This window comes from Dermacentor variabilis, chromosome 7 (assembly GCF_050947875.1).
Source record: "Dermacentor variabilis isolate Ectoservices chromosome 7, ASM5094787v1, whole genome shotgun sequence".
Lineage (NCBI taxonomy): Eukaryota > Metazoa > Arthropoda > Arachnida > Ixodida > Ixodidae > Dermacentor > Dermacentor variabilis.
The window spans coordinates 43,356,248-43,383,128 of NC_134574.1; the positions used below are offsets into that span (position 1 = coordinate 43,356,248).

Here is a 26,881-nt window from a genome sequence, read left to right on the forward strand (position 1 = left end):
CGAACGGCGACTATCAACTGAACGGAGCACTGAGGCAAAAAAACGAAATCAGACACAAAACTCATCTGCGCAAGCTCTGGAATGGCATCACCACGTGTCAATCGGGTACATGTGCCTGTCTACGTGATAGATACCTGTAAAGGCACTTAATGTCTTCCTTTTGTAAAGTAATCGAAGGCTGACTCACGCACGCACTTCCACCATAATAGATATGCCTTGCCTCTACCATAAGACGCGTATCTTCATTCTTGTGCCTGTATAATATCGCGCATTCATCTAACTTAGGCGTGCAGTTACAATCTTGGCAATGTAGAGAAAAGTTAGAAGGTGATTCACCGGTTAACGACCTTTTATGTTCCATTAACCTCTGATTGATACACCGCTCCGTTTGCCCTACGTAGAACGGGCCCCAGCTAAAGGGAACATTATAAACCATACCCATACGACAGTAAGTAGAACTGTTGTTCAATTCACCATTCAGTTGATAGTTGGCATTTGTCTGCTGCTGAAGTATACCTGGTGTGTCCATAAAATTGCTGTCACAATAAATGTTGTCGGAGCCGCCCTTTCAGGGAAAAAAATTCACCGGTGGTTGCGATACTCTGTAATGTGAAATTTGAGCGCAGCTCTGTGCGTGCTTCCAATTCCCGATATAATGGATAGCCCGGACAACCGTTCTCGTGCGCACGTTTCGAATAGAGCGAAAGGTGGCGCGAGGTTTCCGCTAACGGGGAGATCGCGACGGATAGCGCGAGGGGGGTGCGTGGGTGCGATTCACAGCAGTCGCCGCAAGGAGACATTTAGCTATGATGCCATTGTTTTCATATATTGACCCTTTTCGCCGTGCTCTTTGTTCTAGGGAAAGAAGACGACGCTTTAGGTGGCGCGCCGCAAGTGACCTGAGCAACAGCGCATGAATACGAAGGTATTACCACTTCCACCTTGCTTCTGTGCGATCAGCTGCCGGAAAATACAGCTGAGTTTTGGCAAATGCACACTGCTGAAAATTTGGAGCAGTATATTAGAGACGTGTGGAAACACTGATGGCTTATTAAAGGGTGGCATGAATATGTGTTTGCGCGCTCTCTGACCGATGTGTTGCCAGCCGCACGCGATTCACGACTTTCCCCGAGAACAAAAGTTTTCACTCATCCGCAAATATCGTATTGCTAATCTCCAAAGGAAGGTCCGAAACCCCGGATCGTCGGCAAGAGTGAGTACCGCACGTTAAGAAGTGGCAAAGGGAATAGCGTTCTTTTCTGTTATAGTAATTTTCCCGCACGCTGAACACACATCTACTCCAACTGACGCAAACTTACATCTACTCTTATGCCAACGTATCAGAAACGAGCAAATGGGTGCACACTTCAATATACCCGCACCTTATACGCACACTAAATGATGGTCTAGACAGCACACGAATGGTGGAATTTGAATGTTTCGTGACGGTCCACAAGAGTAAACGAGTTACAAGCGATAATACATCTTTGCTACAACGTATCACAATGCACGGAACAGCTATGCTTCGAACCTTGGCCGCGGTAAGGAGAAATGACCAACCCTTGCGCTTCCATAAAACGGGGGTTAGCGAAGCTTGTCCTGCGCGCATCTGACCTTCGTCACGGTTAAGTAACCCAGCGGTGACAGTGCGGGATCGCCTCGGCCTCCCGCTCCCTCAGCTCGGTATCTCCTCGTTGCTGTCAGATTTTCTGGGTTCGGCGGCTCAACGGCTAGACCAGCACGCCCACGGCAAGCCCTATCACGGGCGAGTTTCGCCGCAGCTCGTCAAAGGCTGCGTATTCATCTGGGGAAGGTACCACGCATGACATCCTATCCGTTTTTCTAGCCTTAACTGAACGGAAACGAAGCTATTATCGAAGCGCGTGATACCCTTTCCTGACACAAAAAAGGGGGTAAGGCGTTCACACACGCACACAAGAGAAGCGGACAACACGAACGCCGGCCGAAAGCATAGCTAGTTGGTAAGGATTCATAATGGTAAAAGGGGTAAGGCACGCGGACACGGACCAAAGAGAGATGGACAACATGAACGGCGTTCATTCGTGTTGTCCTAGTGCCACTCTGGTGACACTTCGTAGCCATCGTCGCCACCAAGCGGCTCTACGCTTTTCTTCTCACCCTTTCGCCGTACCCTCCTACTCCAATTTACGCCTGATGCTTTCAGTATCGGCTTCTCCTCCACTGTCCTCCTCGCCCTCTTTTCGCTTTTCATCCCCCGCGGCCCTCCGCGTTCACTCTTTCAGGTTTGGCTCTGCTCGTTCGCTCGGTTATGCCAATGACGCGAGGCACGCCTACGATCAACACAGAAACGCGCGCACTGAAAAACGTGAAGATTTGCCTTTACAAATCGTGCACCCATGTTCATTTCCATCGAGGGCTGTTTTTGTACTGTTCTTCCTTAATAAGTTCTTACAGTAGGCTACAATTTGCAATTGCAAACGACCCTAGAAGTGTTTCATGTCTTCGACATCTGCGCTTCACCAATGCGTTCGGAGATAAGAAACAATAGATTTCTGTGAGATTTGGTAATCTCACAGAATGCTACATTTTTATTTAGATAGAAGAACATATTTTACCAATTCTTTGTTCCTAATTTATGTAGCTTAAATAAGCACAGTAAACCATGCGTTGTAGACATTTTCAAATTACGTGAAAAATAATATATTATTTTTTTTGGCGGCAATAAGAAACGAGAGCTTGATGTTTCTCAAGAGAAATATTCTACTTAGGAAAAAAAGCCATTGTTCATTGTTCCTCAAGCGGCAAAAGCTCCACTACCAAAAGTACATCATGCGGATGGAATATTCTGGTTCCTCGAAGCGCACACGCAGAACTACAATATGTAAAAATTACCACAGTCTCATCTGTTTCGTTGGAACAAAACTTGCAGAAGCCGCGCATGACCTCCCAGATTCAAAGATATGCATGCAATCTCGGGAGGTGCTGGTTGTAAGGTGTGCGGCAGCTCGAAGTAAAAGTAGCCATTCTTGAACACCATGCATTTGGGTGCTAAAGACCCAGGAAGCGATTTTCAGGGCCGGAAACACATCTTGACAGCCATCAGCAGGCAAGCATGCTTCTTCTCTCCTAGCCCCATTGAGGTTATGCGGGCTTGGCTAAGCTCACGACAGAAGTTTCTGCTTTCAAGCTCCAGAAGCAGCCCGTAGTTACAGTGCTGTTTAGCATCCTTGCGGACTGATCCTACAGTAGACGGTCGCATCGCGCATTCTTGGAAAGACCGTTCGCCCGTTTGTATTGGCACGTGTGGAGATCATAGGGCAGCTTTCACGATGGATATAGTGACTTCTTCATGCCGCAAGCCATGTACACATTCTTGGTTTTTTTTCGCGAGAGCAGTCTAGCGAACGTGGTAAACCTAACCATGAAAATATATACTTTGTGATCATATACATTCACTGGGAACGTTTTGTGAGCTTCATATGTATACTACGGGCGTTCCACCCCCTTACGTTATTATTATTATTATTATTATTATTATTATTATTATTATTATTATTATTATTATTATTATTATTATTATTATTATTTAGGATTGCTGAAATGAAAGGAGTTGTCTGAAGCTGCTGAAAATAATGCGCTGCTGAGCTCCGCTGTCAGACACCAAACGCTATTGCGAAGCTTAATTCTTCCAGTGCAACTTGTGTTGTTTTAAACTAAAAACCGTCGCATGTTCTGACAGCTAAGCTGCGCACGCGCAGTAGGTACCACCACTTGTACCAAGACATCCAGGGAAGCTATTTGTGGCGCTACATATGCGGATTTATTTATTACTTCTCTGTCCTCGGTTTTTACAGAATAATCGGGAGATTCTTCAGTTGTGGGCGGAGGTTATGTACCACCCTCCGATGCTGTAATTAGATGTTTAATGACGGTAGCTCAGATCTCATTAAAAGAATTAGGTTGTCATTACAATACGGATGTCAGGACACCTACGCGGAATTCCTTAATATCATGTCATACTTCTTCGGGTCAAGTCAACTGATTTGCTATTGTCACCATCTCTATCCTCATTTATAAGACCAGATGAGTCTAGAGTGGGAGTGGTCGTTACTGTCTTCAGCTTCGGTATCAAGCCAACCAAGCAGTGTGGAAGCTGTTTGTAAGCCAACAATCCTTATTACTACAAGATAAAAATTTCAATTTGATTATTCGATGTTTAGACGAGCTTTAGATGCACGATGTTTTTTTCTAACCTACATATTGACATGCGCGAGGCGTCCATATTGTATATATTTACTTTTCCATACGTCTAATAAATATCAGTTCTTACTGATCGCATGTAGTGTGTGTTCCTTTTCCTACGTCATTTGTATTTTTAGTGCTCTAAGCGCTTATTGTAATGCATTACCAACTAGCCCACCTATCCATCCATGTGCATCTTTGCTGAGGAATGTGTTATTTTTGCAGTCAATATTTCATTGGGAACTCCATACACTTTCAGGGGACTACCTGCCCGTCTATGTCTACTCTCAACTTGTACCACAGCACAGTCCATGTTATAATGTGTACCGCATGCGGCTGCTGTACTGAGGGATAAAGGTCAGACCCGCCTGGGACACTATAAATTTTCACTGTGACGTACATGTAGAGTACTTCGATGAACATATTGCATGCTCGCTTGCGTTCACTGAGTATCTACCACTGAGGGGGTGCCGCTCTTCGTTTAACCTCTGTGATGGTAGATTGGGTCTCTTTTCTTGTCATATTGGATGTTTGCTCTCTCCAACGACATAAATACCATCTGGCTTGACGGGAGCGAATCTTCGACATATATATTAAGGTCATCTTGTGTGAATGCAAAGTGACGCTGACACCACGCGCAAATTTCGCGGCCGCCCTAGCAGATAATACGGCATGCTGAGGCGGATGCTCGATAAAGGAACCCGGCCGCACGCACGCCTCATGCATGCGCCATTTCGCTTTTGTAAATAGGACGTGTCAGTGTATGGAATCACTGCTAATTGCACTACCTTTGACGCTCATCGTGATATTGGTTATCGAGAAATTTTGCCAAATTTCCCAAGAGAATCTAGTTAACTCATATTACTGCTAAAGTCGACCATGTCTTATGATGGCGTTATGAGCGTCGAATTATTCTCAGTACAAGCTCATTCACTTGCCATGATATTCCACGCCTCTTATACCATCGATAGTATACCTGGTCAACCGGATTGTGGTTAAGTTTCTTGTACTACAGGTGTTCCGGACAGACGAATATTCAGAGTGATCGCTGCCGTCCGACGACACTTTGCACTAAGGGAGGCAAACTTAGCAATATATAGCTTTATTAGGACAAAGTCGTATACATCGACTAGCGGCCGATTATCTTCTCGCTGGCTTCCCGCCTCAGCTCTCTACACACTCTTCTAAATACGCTTACGAATTGGGGCGGTACCCTTATTTTAGGCCTCCTCGCTCACATTATATGAATTAATTTTACTTTAAAGTAGGCGGGACCATCAACAATACACACTGTGAATGCCCCCTCTACTTGTCCGGTTTTTGGTATACGCAGTTCAACATCACTTGAACTAACGCCAGATAGCCCTCTTGCTCCATATCCACACGCCTTAGTGCAGCCTGCCCGGTGCATTCGCGCGTCCTGCGAACCCATAAATCTCCCCACGAACCACATATTCGTAGCCGCTCACGACGTGGCCGCCACATTTCCCGTTACGTACGTATGATCCACGTCGTAAGAACTGTCAACCCCAGCGCCACGGGAACGCCGCTCCCCCCCCCCCCCTGGCAAGAACGCGCCTATATACCGTTGAGCGACATGCGCGCGGCGAGGCGGCTGCTTGGGCTTTGGTTACATGTGCCCGTGCGCCAATTATCCACATATCTTCAGCACCGCGACGCTGGCGCGCCGTCGGCAGCGGTCCCTGTCTCAAGAGGGACGTGGTTCTAAGAACACAAACGACCGCCGACTATGAAAGAAAACTTGCGTGAGCGTCATGCATGTGGCTCCCCGTTTCCAACGTGGTCTCAAACGTGGCTCCCCGTTTCCAAATTAACCTTGGTATTCTTAATTCCATTTGAGTCGCGCTATCTAATGATCACTCTTGGAACGTGTATCTTTAAGACATCACCTCATAAACTCATAAACTAAAGAAACATTACATTTCTTCAAGTGTGATGTAGGCGACGTTCCTGCGCATGTACTGTATTCAAACCATAAGTGAGGCCTAAAATAAATTATGCATCGTCATTGCCGCATCCAGACGTGGTAATTCTCACGAACCTTCGTGAATTCCATGGGAATAAAGTCTATAGATTCATTTGCGCTTCATGGTCAGACTTCATGGTGACCCGCGTTTATTTATTTAAAGGCAAGTTTAACTTATCGTATTTGTTTCGCATTATCCAATTATCGCGTTCATTAGTTAATTCACTCTCTACATAATCGCTCGCCTTGAAATATTGGTGTTTGCTCACATATCTAAAAGCACTAGCCATGCGCCTGCAACTGTATCTCCCCGTATTCCGTATTAAATCGTCTGCTTCCTTTTTTCCCATGTTATATCAAATGACTAGAACGGCTTATCTCACAACACGGCTGCTATCTCTTCCCATCGGACTTTGTGCAAATAATGATAATAAATACTTCAAAACAAATCATTACAAGAATGACTTTTTTAAGGACCAACCCGTGTGTAACACGACTTCGTGGTGTTTTAAGGAAACAAACATGGATCAGTATACACCTATAACAAGGTGGCACGATTGGTCCTCTAAAAATTCTGTTCGATGAAAAGTATGTAGGCAGCATCCATCACATTACTTACTCTCGTAAAATGCCCAATTTTAAAAGCTTTTTTGCAAAAACCATTATAGCAAACTGACCGCTGGAATATTTCGGATTTCGAAGCCAATTTGCAATGTATAATCAAAGAAATTACCGCGTTTAACAACAAAGAGCACGTAGCCACAGTGACTGAATGAACGAATACGTTTGTGTTGTGATTCATGAGAACTTGAGCGTGACCAAGCATTATCGTAATCAATTAATCCCCGTTTTCAAGGGTATAATCTCGCTACCAGCTGGAAATTGGCTTTGTTGTTGAAAAGTAGATGTGTTTTGTAGAAACAGAAAGGGGAACCGGAAACGTTGTTGAACCAAAACTGAACGGAAACCACAAAACACAATTGTCAATTTGAGCCAATAGCGCAAACGAATGAACTGGAGAACTAGTGTGGGAGAAAAGAAAGTTTTTCTTGTTGAGTGCTTCCCAAAGCTCATCGCCTCTTTTCTTGAACGCATTTGTATCGTATGTCCCACCACCGACCATCAACCATTGACCGCCAGCTACGGAGGAGCGACTATCGCCAACCACGAAACCAGGTGTGACAGGTAAAAAAATAAGAACTACTCGCTTTAAAATGTCAAATAGAAATATTTTCCTGAAAGTGGCAGTAAAATCGCAACGATCATGGCTTTTCGTGGGGACAAATAATTTCATCTGGACATGATGGCATACCTCACAAGTTCTTTCATATGCATTTTTTTATATAGCTTGAGATTATTAACTAAAAACAACGCAATTCAGTTCGAAATGCTACCGGTGCTGCGACCTAAAATACTTTGAAATTACCCTCTCAAACTACCCCTATGTTTCAACTGTATCAGAAGACCACCCAGGGTGCATGGAAAGCTTCACATAGCACTACATCGTGTTAAGAGGAAATAAGTGGTAACAAGTGCATTTGCATATCCAGAAACGTATTTCACAGGAGTTCGCAGTTGCCAAATGAAGATTTTGCCACTGTGGGCAAATTTTATTCAACGAAAGCTTTTATTTTCCAAGCACGTCAATTTCCATATAGAAATGCCATTTTCAAGTTACATTTTAACAACGGAAGTATTGAAATCATAGAATAGGTACCTAATAAATAAAACACTAACGTACTACACAGCTTAGGTAACTAAAGAATAACGACACATCTAGAGCTGCGAGGGCTTCATGTTTTAAAAATCTTACGTACCCACAAAAGTAACATAATCTAAGCTGGACAAATACCCGTGAGGTAGCATATAATTATGATTGGTCGACTGGTTATATTCTGCTATAGTGCTCATATTTGTTTCTGCCCCTTCTCGTTCTGTTTGCTGTTTTTCCTTTTCGCATACACTTCATTTGCGCAGTTATTTTGGTGAATATTTTTTCTACTTTTTGCTGTCACCTATAACCAACAATGAGGACTGCCCACTGTTATCAAATATATGTTGACACTGCGGACGGTAGATCACTTGGGCTCGCTTTACATGCTTAAGGAAGTGGCGCAAGCATTTTTTCTCAGGGCCTTGTTTAGTTGAGGAATTCCGAACTCGTAGGTCGAAAGTGGGATGTTTGCCTGTAAAAAAAAGAAGGAAATATCAATCTTCTCCTGGTGTTCTTCCCACACCTGTTGGATGATGACCAAGATAGTTTGTCCCTGAAATGGAAGTAATACCTAGGTGTGACAACCATGATAAAAATTACGACGTAACATTAGTATTCTGCAGAGCCTACCCTTATCTACGTAGCAGCTATTTTCATGTATCAGCTGTACGCACGGTCCTCAAAACACTGCGCAAAAGCGAGCTATCATGTTTTTGACAAAGCGTTCATCCCATTTGGTGCCACACGGCACGCCCAAGATGAGCTGCAACGTATTCACTCTCTCTGTGAAATCACCTTCCATTGGCGAGACACAAATGGGGAATGCACATTGGATACCATTGTGGCAGTCGTTGAACATTCATAAAACACAAATATAATACATCCAGAACAATGTAGTCGTTGCATAGCAAGTCCACGATCAAATAGCAAACAATGAGACATTGGTAGTATCGCCTTTCGTCGTCGTTTTACGTTTGCCAATTACCACTTTTCCGAATTTCCTTGTTGTGCCGATGTCTCTCACCAACATGACGCACTTTCTTCATCCGGGACATCGTGAATGAGGGAGCAAATTTAAAGTGGATGAGGAAAGCTGAATACGATTTTATGAGTGACCGAATTTCTAAGAATTGTCGGTATATATCATTATTTATGTATTCGGTTACCTCACAGGCTCCCGAAGGAGTATTGGGTGAGGGAAGGATACATGGAATTAGCAAAAAGAAAGCAACACAAAGAAACACAAAGGAAATATACCATTTTCAAGTTTCATGGGTACTAATGGCTCATCTTAACTTTAGAGTTTTTTAAAAGCAAAAGTTGAAGTATCAAGAAGCAAGAATACTAAAAAATTATGAATTTCCCGGCAGGTTGCAACAATAGCGAACAAACTCTCAAAAGACTACATTTCGGATATAACAGTATAAGTTCAGACCAAGAATTTTCGGCTGTGTGCCCCGGCTCCAAGAATATTCGTTTTTTATATCCTATGGTTTCTACACTTCTGCCCTAGACCGCATTGTTAGCCTAATATAATTACTGCAGCAAACTGAGGCATAAAATGAGATTCGAACTGAGAGGAATAGGCTCGCCAATGTATTCAAGAGCCGATTGGTCCTTGCCTTTTCTGTTGCAGGTTTGTTGAGCTAGTAGATAAGAGCTGAACACACCCTTTTGAGAGCGCTTCTGTTTACACTGTCGCTGGTTTATTGTATATCTCATTACAGCTATTCTTTTGAACTCCAGCTTAACAGGAATGTATCCAGGGGCCGTATAACGTAAAACTATTCCAATATGTTTTTATTCCAATCTCCTGACGTCAACTTTGCGTAAGCGCCGACGCAAGCACCGGGCGGTTACCCGCAGGTTTGTCTGAAAAGACCAATCAAATGCTCTCCTCGTTTATAGGAGGTCACTTCTGTTTGCTCTAAAAACGAATAACATTGCGTACACTGAGCGGCTTGTCTTATCTAATTGGCTGACATGAGGCGAAGAGCACGCTCAAGTGGAGAGGGATTCGATGGGGCTGAGTCAGTGCACTGAAAATCGATAACCCGATGAAGAGGGTGGCACCGGCGTCTGCGATTGGTCCACTTTCCCTTACTAGCTTGCGATGCCTCGTCCAAAATCGCGGCGGCATGCAACGGAAGGTTAATATTGCAGCTAAGGCTGATCGTTGTCAAAGAACAGTTGGCAGAGCGAAGTGGTAAACGTGCCGAAAGTGCTCAAAAACGTTACAGGGCCATGCAAAAAGTTTTATTGTGCGCAAATAAACCCACGCTCTTCGGCAAGTGCGAGATAGCCAGTGCTTTAGCGATTGGTGGCAGCCGTCTTTTATTCCTTTCGGAACGGGGCAGCTGGCGGCTATTCCGGAGAAAATTCAGTTGTGTTTGGCATATTAAAGCATCTTTCATGCATACACGTCATTTTGACGCGATGGGTTTTTGCGGTTTTGTGACGTCACGCAAAAGGCAATTGAAATGGCTGCAGCCCAAAAACTTTTGACAATTTGCAGAGGGCTAAGGGCGAAAAGGCATCGAATCAGAAATAACTATTTTTCTTTTGTTCGGTCAAATCATGTTCGGTCAAAATTATAGTGTGTGCACGTCATATGAGATGGGGAGCTATCGCGGTTTTCTTGACGTCATGTGACAGACAGGTCAAGTGGGGGTGGTCTAAAAAAGTTCTTGACCAATCGCGGAGGGCTGATTGCAGAAATGGAATAGAAAAGTTTAGAATAGTTTTACGTTATAGCGCCCCAGATCTATTTGTTCAGAAGAGTGAACCCGCACTGGGTCAATCTCCACCCAGCTGCTACAGGGTTTCAGAGAACTCAGTACTGTGGGCGTCGTTGTGCATCATTCCGTTTTACACCAAAAGCATTTCACTTTTTCCAGGAAGAGTGAAATCAACGGAAAAAGAAAAGCGTCGAAGCGTCATCAGCTATGCAGTGGGTGACGTTCTCGTGACTTAGCTTGATCGCCGATCTTTCTACTGGCGAAGAGCACTGGTTGCCCTAAACATTGAAATGCCAACGTCGCCGATTTTTTTTCTAACGCTACCAAAAATCGAGTTTACACTATTATAACGTGTACTAACTAGTTTATTTTATTTTTTGTTGCGGCCTTGACGCGGCGACGGTGACGCAACCAGTTTTTTTTTGTGTAAGGCTACCAATCATGTGCCATTGCACTAATATAATGATTAGATATGTTACATTCTTTATTTTATTTTTTGTTATGACGTTAACGCGGCGATGCCGACTTAATCTGCCTAAATTTTTGACAATGCTACCAGTCATTTACAATTACATTATTATAGTGAATAATTTTGAAATTGAATTTTGAAATTTTGAAATAATTGGAAATAATTAGTATAGCGAAGAATTTTAAGTCATTGTTCCTTTTTTGGGTTTCAATGTAGAATTTTCTATGTACAAAATATTTGATTTGTAAATGTTTGTATTCTCCTCCTGCTATAGCCCTTTGTAAGGCCTGGCAGTATCTGTAAATTAAAAAAATAAATAAATAAATACACATGTAAAATTCTTTTTTTTCTTGGAACAACCTTGACGTGGCGATGGCTACGTAGCCAGTCTTTCCCTAATACTAGCAATCACCTACTATCATACTATAATAACCTATATATGTGTTAACATGACCAATTACGCATTTGTTTTGCACATATGAAATGTCGCGGGACAGGTAGATTTTATTTGTTCACGTTAGTTATTACATACTTCGCACACGAAATTCTTATAGGGCGCATAAAATACAATATTAGGACACAAGAAGTAAAACAATGCTTATACAACTTTTACAAAGGCAAGTCATTCCAGTCAATAATGCTGCGTGGAAAGAAAGAGCCTTTAAACAGGTTGGTTCGGGCGAAATAGGGGATTAGAGCATTTTCGTGATGTTGGCACTTATGGGTACTCCCAAAAGAATTCTCACGCAATACTGTAGGAGCGTAGGAAATAAATATAATAAAGAGAAACCTGTTAATGTTTTTTTTTGGCTTGAACTAGATGTGATGTAAACTGACGCCAAAGTAACTTTCAATAATATAATATGGCTCACAGAAACATCCGCCTGCGACTTCGTGGCCATTGTTTTTTCTAATGCTACCAATAGCCTACTACTAGACTACTATAACAATTACGCGTGTTAATTTGAGCAATTATGGATTTATTTTGCAGATAGAAAGCCTCATAGGAGGGATACATCAAGGATTGTCTACGCATTAGTAGGTAATAATAAGTGTTATGACCACAAACAAAATAGTGCCCATCACAAATTTGTGAATACGGTTGACTACAAACTGTTCACCGTTCCAATGCGCTGCTGAAATATTTCTGTAGATCACATAGAGACGTCTAAACCAGTTATTATGGCAGAACTTACCGCCACTCTTTGTTACTCTGATAAGTGCGCAGCTAGATGTCGCGCTCATATAAAGGATGTCCTCGGAAAACTTCATCTCACCACCTGAAAAGGCAATAAGAAAAAATCGGCTGAGCCCAACTCACGATGACAATTACGATGTAGCATTGGATCAGTATAGCTACGCAACCCATTCTCAACATTGAAACGGATTATGTATGAGGCGTTTCATGCAACGGGACTCTTCTTTCGCGCTTCCCTCAAAATAGTGGTTCCATTCAACGGAACCACTTGGGAGCACGCCGGTGCATGCAAAAGCAGAGAAACACGTTATCTGCCAACAGTGCTCCTCTCTCCAGCTTCTTTGTGGACTCGCTGCCCACTCTGGTGGCGCTGCCGGTAAAAATTCACGTGGCGGCCGAGACAACAAACGTGGCGCATCGCTGCCTGCAAACAGTGAGAATTCTCCCCTCGCTTTCCGCAAGCCCACTTGCACATACTCAGTGACTCAAGTTGGCTAGATTTTTCTTGAATAGGAGCGCACCCGAATGCGTTGAAGACGCGGCTCGCTAAAACGTCGCTTCTGAAAGACGTTCCTTGAAAAGTGCCACATGCCCAATAAATGTGCGCAACAGCCTGCATAAATCTGAGGTTGCTGCCCTTGAGGAACCGTTGTGACGTGGGTTCTATTCCGCAAAGCAACAAAAAAAAACTTAAGAATCACTTTCGTCATTACATTTTGGGACATTCGCATTGACACGCAGCAGTTACCCCAGTAGGCGTCAAATACATTCATTAAAGAGCACCACACTCAGCGGCACATACCCAGTGACCTGTGTAGGTGTCAAAGAGGTTCCCTGAAGACCAACCCAGACAGAGTGGCACATGCAGAGTGCTCCAAGATGGCTTCAATTAGTTTCTTCGAACCATGGTACCTACCCAGTCCGACATATGCAGACTCATGTCTGCTTCAAAGAGGTTCGTTGAGGGGCAATAAACATGTAAACATTTCAACAGACTCAGTGATCAAACTGGTTTAATGGTTGGATTCGAACCAGGATCCCTCAGCCCAGAAGCCCGACGCGCAACCCATTTGACCCCCACCAACTAGTGACTCAGCTAGCACGTAAAGCGGTTAGGTAGGAACAGACCTAAACACATAGCCCGTTCCTAAAGTACCCGAAGAATCCCAACGCAGCAAAGTAGAGCACCTATTAATGAGCATAACACAAATATGAACCATGTTTGCATTGTATCGTAAAGAGAGACACTTGCTCAATTTGGTGGTGACCATGTCACACTTACTTTGCAGCCAGTGCTTTTGGCATTTTTGTACAACTCAGTAGAAACAGACATACTTGGTGTCATAGTTATTGTTGAAGATGTACATGCTCTAGCGGTGTGGCTGGGTTGTGCGGCTGTACGCAATATATTGAATCGTGATTGCGCACAGTATAAGCACTCAGCGATAGCTTGACTGGGTATGGAAAACTTACTCTAAAGATAGCCTCAATTATTTATGAATGTATTAACGACGCTTGTGCGCATTAGCCTTTTATTGGCTCGGCTTATTTACTAGTAAGTATTAGCATCATGTACAAAAAGCTTGCTCATGCCTACCTTATGGCTAATAAATAAACACATCAAGAAAGCGAAGTGTTGTAGAGCGCTCCCGGATCTTGACCACTTGATCTCATGCGAAACATTTCGCTCAGTGATATGAACATTGGAAGATCGCTTCTGTACATTGAATATCTTTTCTTATGCAGCCGTCGCCACCTTGAAAGTGTACAGGGCCAGTATGACCTTTTGGACATAGATTCTGTTTAATAAGTTACGTCTTGCGGTGTCTGACACAAGAACAGTTCCTCAAGCCCGAAATAAAAATTTGGCAAATGAAACAAACATCACTGCACACACAAATTTAGAATATAAGTCCAAGCTCTATAATACCTGAAAAAAGATGTACCTATTCATCATTTTATTAGAAAATGCAAGGGATAAAAAACAGACCTAAGGAATTTGGCCAATCAACAAGCTGTCTAAGCAGGAGTTCCATTTGCACAATTTAGAACAACTGCTTGTTTCCTCGAAAGTTGGAAAATTACTCGAGTACGAAAATATTTGCCAACACGTTATGAGAAAATTAGGTGCTATCAAATTGTCTAGATCCTTCTCTTATCAGGAACATATTGCCTTATTGTCAGAGCTCTAAAACAACGCCGGAATTTGTTCCGCGGCAATTCGGCTTCAATGAGGTAAAATTATTACGAGACTACCTATAGAGGGTGCTCTTTTTTGGCTGCACCAAATTAGGACAAATCCCCCGGGGCAGATAGCACAATTCTCAGCCATTTTTATAATTAATCGTTAAGGCTGACACTACTTCCACGAGCAATAAATGGGCAAATATTATTGAACCAAATTTATGAACTAGGTGTCTTGCAACTTAGTTTAGAGCAAGTATTTCAATTAACAAATAGACACTGTTGAGTTTGCAAGGCGTAACGACTTGGAAAAAGGTATGACGATACCACCGGTTTGGACATACGCGCCGCGAAACCACTAATAAATACGAACCACTGTTCCACTTAGTTCTGATAATGCCGTTGTATACATTGAATCACAAATGTATTGGAAACGTCAATATTTCTTGTCACAAACCTGGAAAATGAATATTTTAAAAGTGATCATCCCGAGAACTCTTTCTAAGTCGGTGCATCTTATGAGCTCACTGCCTCCAATGCATGACTTGCAATATGTGTCATAGCGTAAAAAAATCGGAAGTTGATTAGCGCACTTGTGCTAATTATTCTGTTAATCGTTTTGATGTGTCAAGGAGTAATAACTGCCTCATCTTGTAAATTAGTTCAAGTGTTGCAGTTGTGCTATCTGCAACAGCACTTAAGCTGCAGTTTCATGCAGCTCAACACAGCTGGCATGTCATAGAACTTGGTATTATTTACTAAGCAAGCTCGCCTGAAAATGGCTGTTGAACAAGATGATTGCCATTTGCTGAATTAGTGAAACCTATGTGACCATGTGTTGTCAAGTGTGTGTGTATTGGTGGGTGCATGCGTGTGCTTCCATGCGTTCGTGTGTGTGTGTATCGAGAGAAGTGAATTGTTTTCACTTCTACTACCTTTGATTGAGAACGTTGTTGCGCAAATATACGCATTTTAACGCAATATTTGTGCAAATTATGCCATATTTTACACATGTTCGTTACATTTGTCTTTTCTTGAGAAAAACATTCACTGGAGAGCCAGCGCGACGACTGTATTTTGTTTTACTTTCGGGGTGTCGCTACCTGTTAGCGCCTGCATTTCCGAAAAGACAGACTAGTATGGTTCTTAAAGCAGTCCGGAAGGCCTATTTCATACACCCATGAGAACGCCACCGCGACAACCTCATCTGTCGACGGATGCTCAAAGAAGGCTCAGTTAGTAGCCTACGCTGAGAGTGAAAACTTTCTGTTAGATTGCGCAAGGGCGCAGAAGCTTTTGCGGAAACTGTGTATAAGATGCGCTGCACAACAGAGAGATGAATTTATTCCTTAGGCTTAAATTATTTGGTTGAGAAAACAGGTTTTTGAGTAAATAATGTAGTCATGTACTTAAACAGCCTAGGAAATTTGGCGTTTTTGTAGGAAATGTATGTATAGTTAAAATTTTGGGTTATGGTTTGTGTGTAGCGCTGCAAGTTTGTGCATTTTACTTCCCCATAGAACACGGTACATGTGCAAAGTGGGAGCTGAGTTAGGCGAAACGAGGCGACTGAAGTATGTTCTTCGCATGCGTCGTTTTGCAAAACGCTTAGGAAAGGGCTGCCGATAGAAATCGCAATTCAGAAGACTAGAAACAGCGCACAAAGGAAAAAAGACGCTGATGACACAATTTGGGTGCGTTAAGGACACGCTCATTTCAGTAGTCTTCTTAGAATCGGATGCGCGGTGCAATCACTGTCCAGACTGTGACGCCGCTCCTCAACTCAAAATTGAATAGCACAGTCGCGTGCTTCTTCCGCTAGACGAATCCACATTCAAATCGTGACCTACTGGCATTTGAACAGTTAGCAGATATATACGCATTTGCTTACTATGTCGTAATGAATGCAAGAAGCATTTCTAAAAGCCCATGAATTTGGTTCTATTTGCAAGCGAGCTGCCTTTCAAAAAAGGTCTGAAAACTGCCGATGACCAGCGCAACCAGCTTGCAACATTTTACTTTGGCTATGCATTACAAAAATGTACCTCTGCTGGTTGTATAATACTAACTCTGATAAATGTAATCTTAGCATGAGTAGTTATGTGAAACTTCAGATTACAGATCACATGCTTTAAACGAGAAGAGCAAGTTTTGAAGGCTCTGTATTCTATATAATAAAGTATTTTCTACGTTAACTACGAGCCACGCCCATTTGTAAAGTTGTGATGGAATTAGCTTTTCAGTAAATAAGTTGGGGAACCCGATCAAATTGTGATATTGAAGCTATCTTGCGCTCAAAGCACGTGCAATAAGTAGGATTGATAAAACTACCACTGGAGTGATAATATCGCTCATCTGAGTAACGGTTAGGTGAATTTGTATTCAAGGTAATAGTTTCGCACAACGCCAACCTTGACCTTTATCTCCACATGATGGCAAAGCAAGAGTAGATCATTCATATTTACTCACAAATTATAATTTTCCTTAAAAGCTTACTCAGTTCTCAGGCTCAGCATACTATTACGGAGCCGGCCTCCCTCGCGCTGAATCTCACCAAAATTCAGCTCAGCGCGGCTCAGTGGCATTCAGACTGACCAAAATTTTATTGAGGCGCGCTCACTCACCAAATTTCCACCCAGATGGGCTCACTTAGGTTCCCACTAACTGTTTACTCAGCCACCCTCACACGGACTTAGAATGACCGAAATACTCTGCGCTGGGTCACTCAGACTCAATTACCAAAATCAGACTCAGGTATTCTACGTCGCCAATAGGGTGCCCTGATGCGCACTCGGTGACCGCCATTGCATCCGCTGGCGGCGGGGTACGAGTTCGTGTGACGTCGTGCAAGCTACATGCGGTATCTTGCATTGCATGTCACGTTTGATATTCATTCCTCCTCTTGACTATATAAATTTGAATGTGAAGGTTTAGCGGTGCATCTTTTCCTTGGAGATGACTTTTTCTCAGATTTATTTTTGTGTTAAATTTTGGCTCTACAATTTTCTTTAAATTTTTCACTCTAGCCCCTCTACTGCAACGTCTCACGGCGAATGCGGGTATGCAAGTCAATAAATTGGCGACATTGTTGCGATTATGCTTTCTTAAGATGGGCGAAAACGAGAACAACCGGCAACAGTCGTACAACTTCCTCGCCGTCAGCGTCACACCATCCACGTAAAGCTGTAGTCCATGTTCTGTCGTCGTCACACAATCGCGATCACACTGTCCAAGCCGCTGCTTTTACAGCCAGCGGCGAGGTCGATACTGCTTGCCCAGAGACAAGTCAGATAAATACAAACATGGCCAAAAGTTGATGAAGCAGCCGAATGACCAAAGTAATTGCTGCGGGTGTACGCATGGGCCGCATTCGAACATCCAACGGGTCTATTGCGTATTCACGCGTACTTATGATTGAGCTTTCACAACAGATAAGACGGCTAGATGTGCGCATCGTGTATCAGGAATAAAGCCATAAAAAAACTCATGCGTAAGAAAATACAGTGAATAAATGATTTTATCTATGAATACACTAAAACAAGATGATTACAAACTGCATATTTCAGTGAAGGCGTAATTCAACCTGTGATTATTCTCTCACGTTTTAACTTGTTGTGGACATATTTACAAGAAAGCTCCTACTAGTTGCCGTGCCTATAAGAAATAATAACGCCAGCCCAGTTTTGCTTATGCAACCACTAACGTATGAGAATGCGCAACCTCAATCTTGAGTGGCTACCAGCATCTTACTTATTGCTTCCTTGTGGTCTGCGGACGTAGTCAGGCACGGTTGGTCTACTTCCTCAAGGTATTCAGTGAGGGACCGCCGTGGTGAATTCATACTGTGTAATTTGTTGGTATGCTATGAAATACCGCCCTTCATGTTCTTTCGTAGTTCTTCAGAGCACCAATCACTTCACTGCTCCCACATATCAAGTTCCGCAAGTCAAATAATCCTTCAGAGTTGTCCACGACGCATATTCATTGATGGCTGCTCCAAGTAGAGTATCCTTGTACTGCGAACAGGCTACATTGCGAACAGGCTACTGCGAACAGGCTTCTGAGATTGTAGCCTCCAAGATAGTATAAAATGCGACATTCCGTTGGCGTCTGCGCCGCAATGAATGAAACATCTGAGTCGTCATTTCCTTCGTAAAAATTTTCTGGCAGTGCGCGTTCCCTGAAGAAAGGAGTTCAACAAAATATTCTCAAGCTCATAGCCTATCGTCCACCGGGTGTCGAGAAACTGGCTCGAGCTCACAAGCCTGAGAGCGTACATCAGATCATATGCAGTTTACGCTGGCTTTATGAGGCGCAATACCGAGAGGAGGCTCTCGAGGTAATTATAGAGACGCCTTCTCTTCAGAAAAAAAAAGCAGTGTTGTTTATGGCTGAAGAGAACGTTTTGCAGGCGAAAAATCACTGTCGTAGAATTAGCACGACGGACGAGCTTGCCTATGCTCACAAATTGATTAGGCACTCCTACGAAGGCTACATGTGCACGAAAGTTTCGTCGGCAGCACCTTGTCCCGCTTGATTTTCAATCCACGGGAGCCCTCTTTTCGGGTCTCTAGGAAACGAAAACACCATTCAGCAACTTTTTACCTTGTTGGCACACTGGGGAACGCCACTCCCATGCATTCTGCACTACTAGCACGTGAGCAATCCCAATCTGGCAGCATCGTAGACGCCAATATTTAGCAAGGCGATGGTGGTGGCTCCACCCGACAGGCGGTCTTGGCCGCACCGAGCCCGTCAAAGAATGGCATCACCCTTTTAGAGAGCCTGCGCATCAAGGCATCCTACCTTGGCCTGCAGACTCTACCGATCTCAACCATACTCGTGAGTTGAGCATATCGATGTATAAAATGACTTCATAATATTTTTTGATCGAGCAGGACCGGGGTAATAGAGGGGCCCAATTTTTTTAATATTATAAGAAGCTAACAAAGTTTCATATCGGATGTACAGCACATCCAGTGACATGAAAAACACCTAATATTTGACATTTATACACAAGTAAGTGTCCTGCAGAAGTCGTGGACAATTGATTACAAAAATATAATGCACAAGACACAAGTTCATTTGCTGTGCATTACTACGCCTTGTAAGAAGCACTTAAATAAGGCGCGCGATCTTGATATTGCTGGTACTATTTCGTCTTTGGGTTAAATGCTCTGCAGGAATACTTCGAAAATGTGTAAATTCGCACTCGTGCGTTTCTGCATGCATGTGTGCATTTTTGGCAGCCGATGGTAAAATTTGGTCTTCATTTCCGGCACTTTGCGGTAAGCAGAGCTGCCTGGTAAACAAGAATGGACGCTTGCTTAGCGTGTGCACAATGAAAAATTGACCTTCCGCAAGGCAAATTTTAGCTATCTTTTATCATTGCACTTCAGGAGGACCGGTTCACTGTTTTCTTTTTTGAATTTTCGGGCATCGCGCCAGGCTCTGAGCACTTAGTGACACATGATTCGTCCACATTATCAACAGCAGTTTTCCGACACTACGTGCCATAAATTCCAATGCGCAGTCCCCAACTGTCATACTGTTGAAGTTCATGTTAGTGGTCAGTCGAACTGAACCCAGGCACCAACCGCATAGCAAGAAAAAACAACTAGGGGGAGCGTCAACTGACCATCTTGGTGCTTAGCGATGGAAATTTAAAGGAAATGTTCATGAGAAATAAGCCCTATCAAGGTGACGTGCAAGTCGTAATTCTAACCGCAGAGCACGAGGAGTCGGCGCGAGAAAGTAGACTGTAGAGCGCATGACGGGGGTCGATTGTGCTGAGCTACTGTGCACCAAAGTCTATCTAGAGAAGGTGCGGCTACGCTGGAGAGCCTAGTCCTCATAAGTTTGTGCTCAGATGGGCCTCTGAGAGAAAGTAGTGGGGCGTCATGAAAGCGTGCTGGCTTGAGTAGGCCAGCAACTTTAAGTCATGATCGCTCCTAGCATTCTTTTTTGCCGTCCATTGGATACTAAAGTCTGCACGAGAGCACCACGCAGCCAACGTTCATTCAAACCACGATTCACGAGAGCGCTGCTAAATGTCCACCTCACGTTGTTGTTCTCTGAGGCTGCGCAGGAGACTGATCATTTGGACAGTCCGGTCGTTCCGAAGAAGCAAGAGAAGTACCACTCATTTGAGAAACTCCCGATAAGCAAACAAGCAGTGTCATGATGTCAATAACCTGCGCGCGGAACACCAGCCATATCCAGGTCCGCAATAAGCAAAGAGCTCAATGACGACAAAATAAGGGAGGAATCTAATAAGCACTGAACGGTAAACATGACAGAGCCGATAATGTACAAAACTCAAGAAATTCGCACGCCGTCATCTAGCTCGCTTCTCGAGATATCTGTGATTGCAAGAGTTAAAGGGTACGCCTGCTCGTCATACAATCCTTGCATGTGCTTTAATTTATCGCGCCTCGCATTGAGAGTTGCCCTACTTGCCTTCAAAACCTGTCTTCATCATTCCGCGGAGGCGCAGCGGGTATAATACGCTAAGCAGAGGCAATACAGTGAGGGAGGTTGCAGCCCGTTGTCATGACTCTCGACTGAGAGCAGCCAATTTGCAATGCCGGAGCTGCCACAAGAACGGGATTAAAACAGGCGGCGCATGTACTGAAGTGTGGGAGAGAAAGAGGGGGTTCCAAGTGCGGCGCTCAGCCAAACACGAATGATAGACACGCGTTCCCGAACTCGATATGTTTTTTTTTTGCTGCGCTCGATTGCTCTACACAGCGCACCGCATCCCGTTGCCACATTCACTGTGCGTTTAGCGATATTTTTTTTTCTTTCTGAAGTTGGCAAAATAAGCAGAAGTCACTCAACTCACTCATAATATATATCGTTTCTTGGGGTCTTCACTCAGGTTCAATTAGACCGAAATTCTCCTCAGCCGGGCTCTGTCCCAACTCGGATTCAATAAAATTTTACTCAGCTGGGGCCCCAAGTGCATTTAGGCTTAGAAAATTTCTAGTCAAAAAACCTCGCTCAGACTCAAACTCAAGGACTGGTCTAAATCTGAGTGAGTCTAAGTGACACGAATCATGAGTGAGTTTATCTACCTATCGTCACGATACATTTGCGCAGCACCCTGTGATTATTGTGAGGCATGAAACTCATGCGACATGTTAGACGAATGTAAAGTGTGAAGGCCAAATAAAGCTTTGCATAACAAGCCGCGCTAAAACCCTTTGTGTTAATAAAATACGCAAAATTTATTTCCTCATACTGGCCTTCAGAGAAATCATGCCGCTGTTTAACAAAGCATTGCCCTGCTCCAAAGAGTGGAAAATCATTGCAGTCTTACAAAGATGGTGATATAGGCATAGGTGCCACAGGTTTTTCTCGTCGGTAGAGTGTCCGAGGAAACAGAATTATCTGCTAGTGGAATTCCTGGAAGTAGTGCTATCTTAAATTTTTGAACTATAGGGACGTGATATTAGCTACACAAGTACACTGAAATCCTCCACACGAACAAATACGTTTATCTCTGGAAAACATGCCAGAGCCCGACATACGTGTAGATTATCCCCCCCCCCGTCGACAAAATGTGTGCGTCATCGGCTACTTATAGCAACATTAATAAACGCTTAAAAAGTTAAGGAAGGATAACTGCGAACTGCTAAGCTGCGGCCAGCTGTCTCTGTCGCACTCAATACAAACATCTCCACTTACAGCTCCATGGCTATTACACATGCGACGACGAATTACAAGCAATTTTCTCTTTTCTGTAAGAAAAATCTCTGATATGGATCTCTTTTATCATCTTTGTAAGTACGTCCGTGATAGCGCAAACACTTAATAACCAAATCGCGATGCACGGGCTACAGTTATGATTTGCAATGCTATGATTTACGGTTTTTTAGCAAAGGCACTGACGCCACAAAGGCAGCGGTGTGCTTCAGTTGTGATGCATTAGTACCACAATACCATCATTTAAACTTAAATACATAGGACGTCGCATGTCATATTTAGTCCTTAACCTCCGCGTTGATAATAGCGTAAACTTAGCAAGCCTCCTCGCATTACGGAGGGTGTCCCCGTTATTATGCACGACGTTTTAAAGATGATACGCTATTCTGAGGGAATGTCGTTTGGCTGAGCATTGGAAATCAATGCACACGTGTTCATTCCACTATGCATGAGCAGTTGCTGGCGATTATTACGTACTAACACGCAAATAAACACGCAAAGCACGCAAAAAAGGGTATTATAAGAAATGGAAAATATACAGGTAAAAGTAGCGCAAGGGAAAGCATTGCACTGGTCTAGTACAGAAAAAGCAGCAACAAACACAAGAGCAAAGTACAAAAAATAATTGAAGTATACAAATACAGCAGAAATGTCTGATATATGACTCAAGAAAAAAATAATAAAGCAGGGGTTTACAATAACACAATAGCCAAAAAGTGCGATATTTTATGCAAGAGAAGGTTTAACGTGACGATGTCACTTGAAAATATTCGCGCAGCTGATTATGGAATGATTGATGGTTGCGTATGGATCCAATATTATCGGAAAGATCATTCCAAAGAACGATGGCACGTGGAAGGGCTGATGAATTGAAGGCTTCTGTTCTTCCATATATGCGCTTGGTGCTGTACTGATTATGTAAATGCTCGAAATGCGTGACGCCGCTTCTAGAGGTAAGGCAGATTGCCTGGTGCAGTGGCGATATTTATGAAATAAGCATAAAAGAGCGATTGAACGATGAATATGTAATGGCTCAATAGAGATATCAAGTGTTATCTGTGTTACGCTCGAAAATGGACTGTAGTTACGTGTAATTAGGCTAGCGGCTCTATTTTGTATGGATTCTAGTAAGTTTATTAGATAGTTTTGATGTGGATACCAAATGGATGCTGCATATTCTAGCTATATTCTAGTTCAGAGTTGAAATTAAAATGAAACATTACAGCCATCAAGATTAAAATAAAATACCTGAGAGACCTCATTACGCGAACCAACCTTCGATCTTTTCATCTAGAGATTGAAATTGGAATAAATTTTGCTTGTGGCCACAAAATATTTTTTGCAGTCCACAAGAAATCTGTGCGGCAGGCAAATTTTGAATTATGTCATCACTGTGCGTGTGTGCGTGTCTGTGTGTGTGTGCGTGTGTGTGTGTTCGTGCCATCGACTTTCAAACAATGAAAAGAAACATTTAAAAACAAATACCTAGAGAATAGACGTCCAAGTGCTTCAGCCGATGCAGGTCAAATTTTCCCAACAGCTTGCTAGTAATCCTAAAAATAGAAATAAAATGCAAAAGTTACTGCGCTTTTTATTAGCAAACGCGATGATATTACTTCTTCCCATTTTCATGGTAAGCTTTCATAAAAAATATTTGTTTTGGTGTAATCGTGTGTATGACTTCCACTTCACATTCCAGCTTGGTGGGTCCGTTCGTCTCATAGGTCCATATACCCTCCTTGGTATTCAAGAACTGGAATGGGAAGGGGCATAAACGCATTAGCTGGCTTTTGCTCTTTTTATAACCAGAAAGAAAACGTTCTAATGAAAACAGCTTATTCCCGTTAAAACTGATCTAATATAAATTTCGAGGACACCGTAAGCGAAATACCCAACCGTTAGGCTCAGAAGTATCACACTTATTCAATTAAAGTTTCAGTCTTACGCGAATAAGACAATCGATGTTGGATAGTTCGCCCTGCCAAAACTAGCATATTTTGTAACCGCAATCGTAAAGCTTTAGGTCCTTGCCATTGCAGGTAGCGCATAATGAAAATATGTGATAGAGCTTCCGTGAACATCAACTACGCAGTTAACCGCCAAGAAATGCACAGGTATTTCTAATTTAGAATGCTGTGCAGGATGGGGCCCGGAATTTCCACTTGTCTGATTTTGCTTGGCGGCATTGACAGAAAAAAAGATAACGTGGAACGTGTGAAAGCGACGGACAATAAGATGTTGCAGTAAAGCCACGTGCGCCTTCCTCATTTCACATGCAGAAGACTCGGCAAGATGCCACACCAGCGGCGCATACATGTTTAAAGCGCTAGCTGTCATCCTGAATATTCTAGTCCAAAGTTCACTCCCTGCCATGAAAACCTGCCAACAGCGTCCTCCGCTGAAACAAAAATCACATTCACTCAGGCTTACCACAGGTGCCAGTCCGAAACCTTCGACACTCCGAGGCATTCAGGGTGACGCGCATGAAGATGCGGCAGACTTGCTTGAAAAGTATGAAAGCGCGGCGACTATATTCATTTGAAAGCATTGTCGAACACAACAAAAACCGCGAGAGACATTTGACACGTGGAAATATTTCTGCAGTCGGGTACTCGAGACCTTCCACTACACGAATTTGTTGGATAATGCACAGCGCCTTCTTGTGTCATGAAACCAAAATCAACGTGATGGTGTAGCAATTTTAGCAGACGAGATGAGTCGATTGCTTCGTCACGTGTATCCCAACATAAGGGACTGAAAGAAGCTTAACTAACGCATGCGTAGCATTAAAGAACAGCTGTTTTCGAAGGGTCACATTCATGATGTTAGCATGTTTAGGGTAGTTAACGCACTTTCGGAAGCTAGCTTAGTTTCTATTGGTTTCTATTTCTCTGATTGTGATCTGTTGTCGGGCCTTCCTGGTTCACTAGTTAGTTCATTGCGAACTGGGTAGCGCATCGGGCTGCTGTGCTGACGGAACAGGGTTCAAAATGAAGCGTCAAGTGGCGTCGAGTGACCACGTAGACCGGTAAAGTCTCGGGCTCTCGCAGGAGAGGAAGAACCGACACTCGATCGCTTAGCGTAGCATTCTTTCTTTAATAATCTTCTTCGGAACGCTAGCCCGTGCCGGAGCGTGCCAGCCGCTTGTGCCTCGTGTAGACGCGAGCGTCTACGTCATCTCCCGTGTGACGCCGATGCTGCTGCCGCTACAAAGGGCTCCCCACTAGAGAGGAGGAAAGTTCGACGAACGATGGAATGTCCACGTGACGCGGCGTTCAGAAGTTATGCTTGAGCGCACATTTACAGTTTACTTTAAGCGACCATTGAAACGCTTGTCGAGAATTTAAAGTGTGACAACCCTGAAACTAGTGCATATGACATAAAAATATTACCTGACTCATATTGTAAGCTTTTCTTGATACCAAGGGAAACTTGCACTCCAATATGGCCAAGTGGGCAGCAAACAGGAGCACACCAAACGAATGTCTTTCCGCCATGTTTCTCTGGCGAATGTGTCGAACAGGAGCGAGCAACCCACAATAAGGCACAGCTGTGCTTCAATGAATACATCTGTGTTGTTAACGCATATACGTGGGCTTCTTTTGAAAATTACACTCCACAGTCAGAACAGCTGCAACGCAGAACTATTTTGGCATTGGGAAGTAGACGTTTCAGCATTGCGTTTTTTCAGAAAACTGCGCAGAACTTTCTACCCTAATAAAGAAATTATAAAAGAAAGCATTGGTTATGGGTCATTTTCCTTATATAGGTGGTGTATCATTCCTTGTGTCTTCTGACACGTGTAACTTCTTACAGTCGTTCATTGGTGTGATTCGCAATGAGATTAATGTAACGAAAAAAATATGCAGATTCCACGCACTGTTAAAATAATGTAATCGAAGCTTTGTATGCTGTTTGCTTTGGTTGACGATTACTAGCGGTGACACTGGAGACGAATGTGTAATTTCTCCATCTTTTAGTGCGATATGAGGCTGGTGAGTTTATATTAAACGCTACCTCGCGTGTACCACTGCTGTTTGTTTGCTTAGTCCACAGAACACGCAGGGCGACGGGTTCGCTTGAGGCGTGTTGCGTCATTGTTCGTAATCTCTGTGAGTTGAGCATTATCATTGCCCGAGATGGCACATCGTATCGTGGCAGAGGTGCTAAACAATAATTTAATGTTGGGCTCTAGGTAACTCAAATAAGTATTACAACATTGTGCCTATACATTACATACATACATTCGCGATTTTCAGTACATTTCGTTGCATAGCGAAGACGCTTCCGTTCTGCGCAATGCCTGTTTCGTGCCCGGGTGTCCTCGATGCTGAGTGCGCGCCTTGGAGTTATTTTGATAGCGCATGTTTACGGGAATCTTGTGCATACGTCACCAGCATGCTTCTGAGACGCCAACTACAAGGCCATAGATGATCGTAACGTTCACAATATCGCAGCCTAGTGCGCGACCTCCACAGCCCAGCACCTGCGTTTTTGTCGCTGATGAAACAAGCACACTACGTACCATAAGCACAAACTGGGGGAAACGCTCCTGCGGCGGGATGAATGAATGAATGAATGAATGAATCGATGGTTTGATGCATGGAGGGATGGATGGATGGATGGATGGATGGATGGATGGATGGATGGATGGATGGAT

At 43.4% G+C, this 26,881-nt stretch overlaps 1 protein-coding gene across 3 annotated transcripts; it reads right to left on the reverse strand.

The window, feature by feature from the left end:
- Positions 1 to 7,778: 7,778 nt before the first annotated feature.
- Positions 7,779 to 25,789, reverse strand: LOC142587410 (uncharacterized). Of its 3 annotated transcripts, none has more exons than XM_075698405.1 (5): positions 25,614 to 25,788; positions 23,838 to 23,974; positions 23,707 to 23,774; positions 12,329 to 12,412; positions 7,779 to 8,397 (listed from the first exon to the last, which is right to left on the reverse strand). In XM_075698405.1, the coding sequence occupies exons 1-5, from the start codon at positions 25,716 to 25,718 to the stop codon at positions 8,210 to 8,212; spliced, it is 582 nt and encodes a 193-aa protein (XP_075554520.1). In that variant the 5' UTR covers positions 25,719 to 25,788; the 3' UTR covers positions 7,779 to 8,209. The 3 variants fall into 3 exon arrangements, with proteins under 3 accessions (XP_075554520.1, XP_075554522.1, XP_075554521.1); XM_075698407.1 differs by lacking the exon at positions 7,779 to 8,397 and adding an exon at positions 8,459 to 8,980 and having other exon boundaries at positions 12,328 to 12,412; XM_075698406.1 differs by lacking the exon at positions 7,779 to 8,397 and adding an exon at positions 11,327 to 11,429 and having other exon boundaries at positions 25,614 to 25,789.
- Positions 25,790 to 26,881: the final 1,092 nt, after the last annotated feature.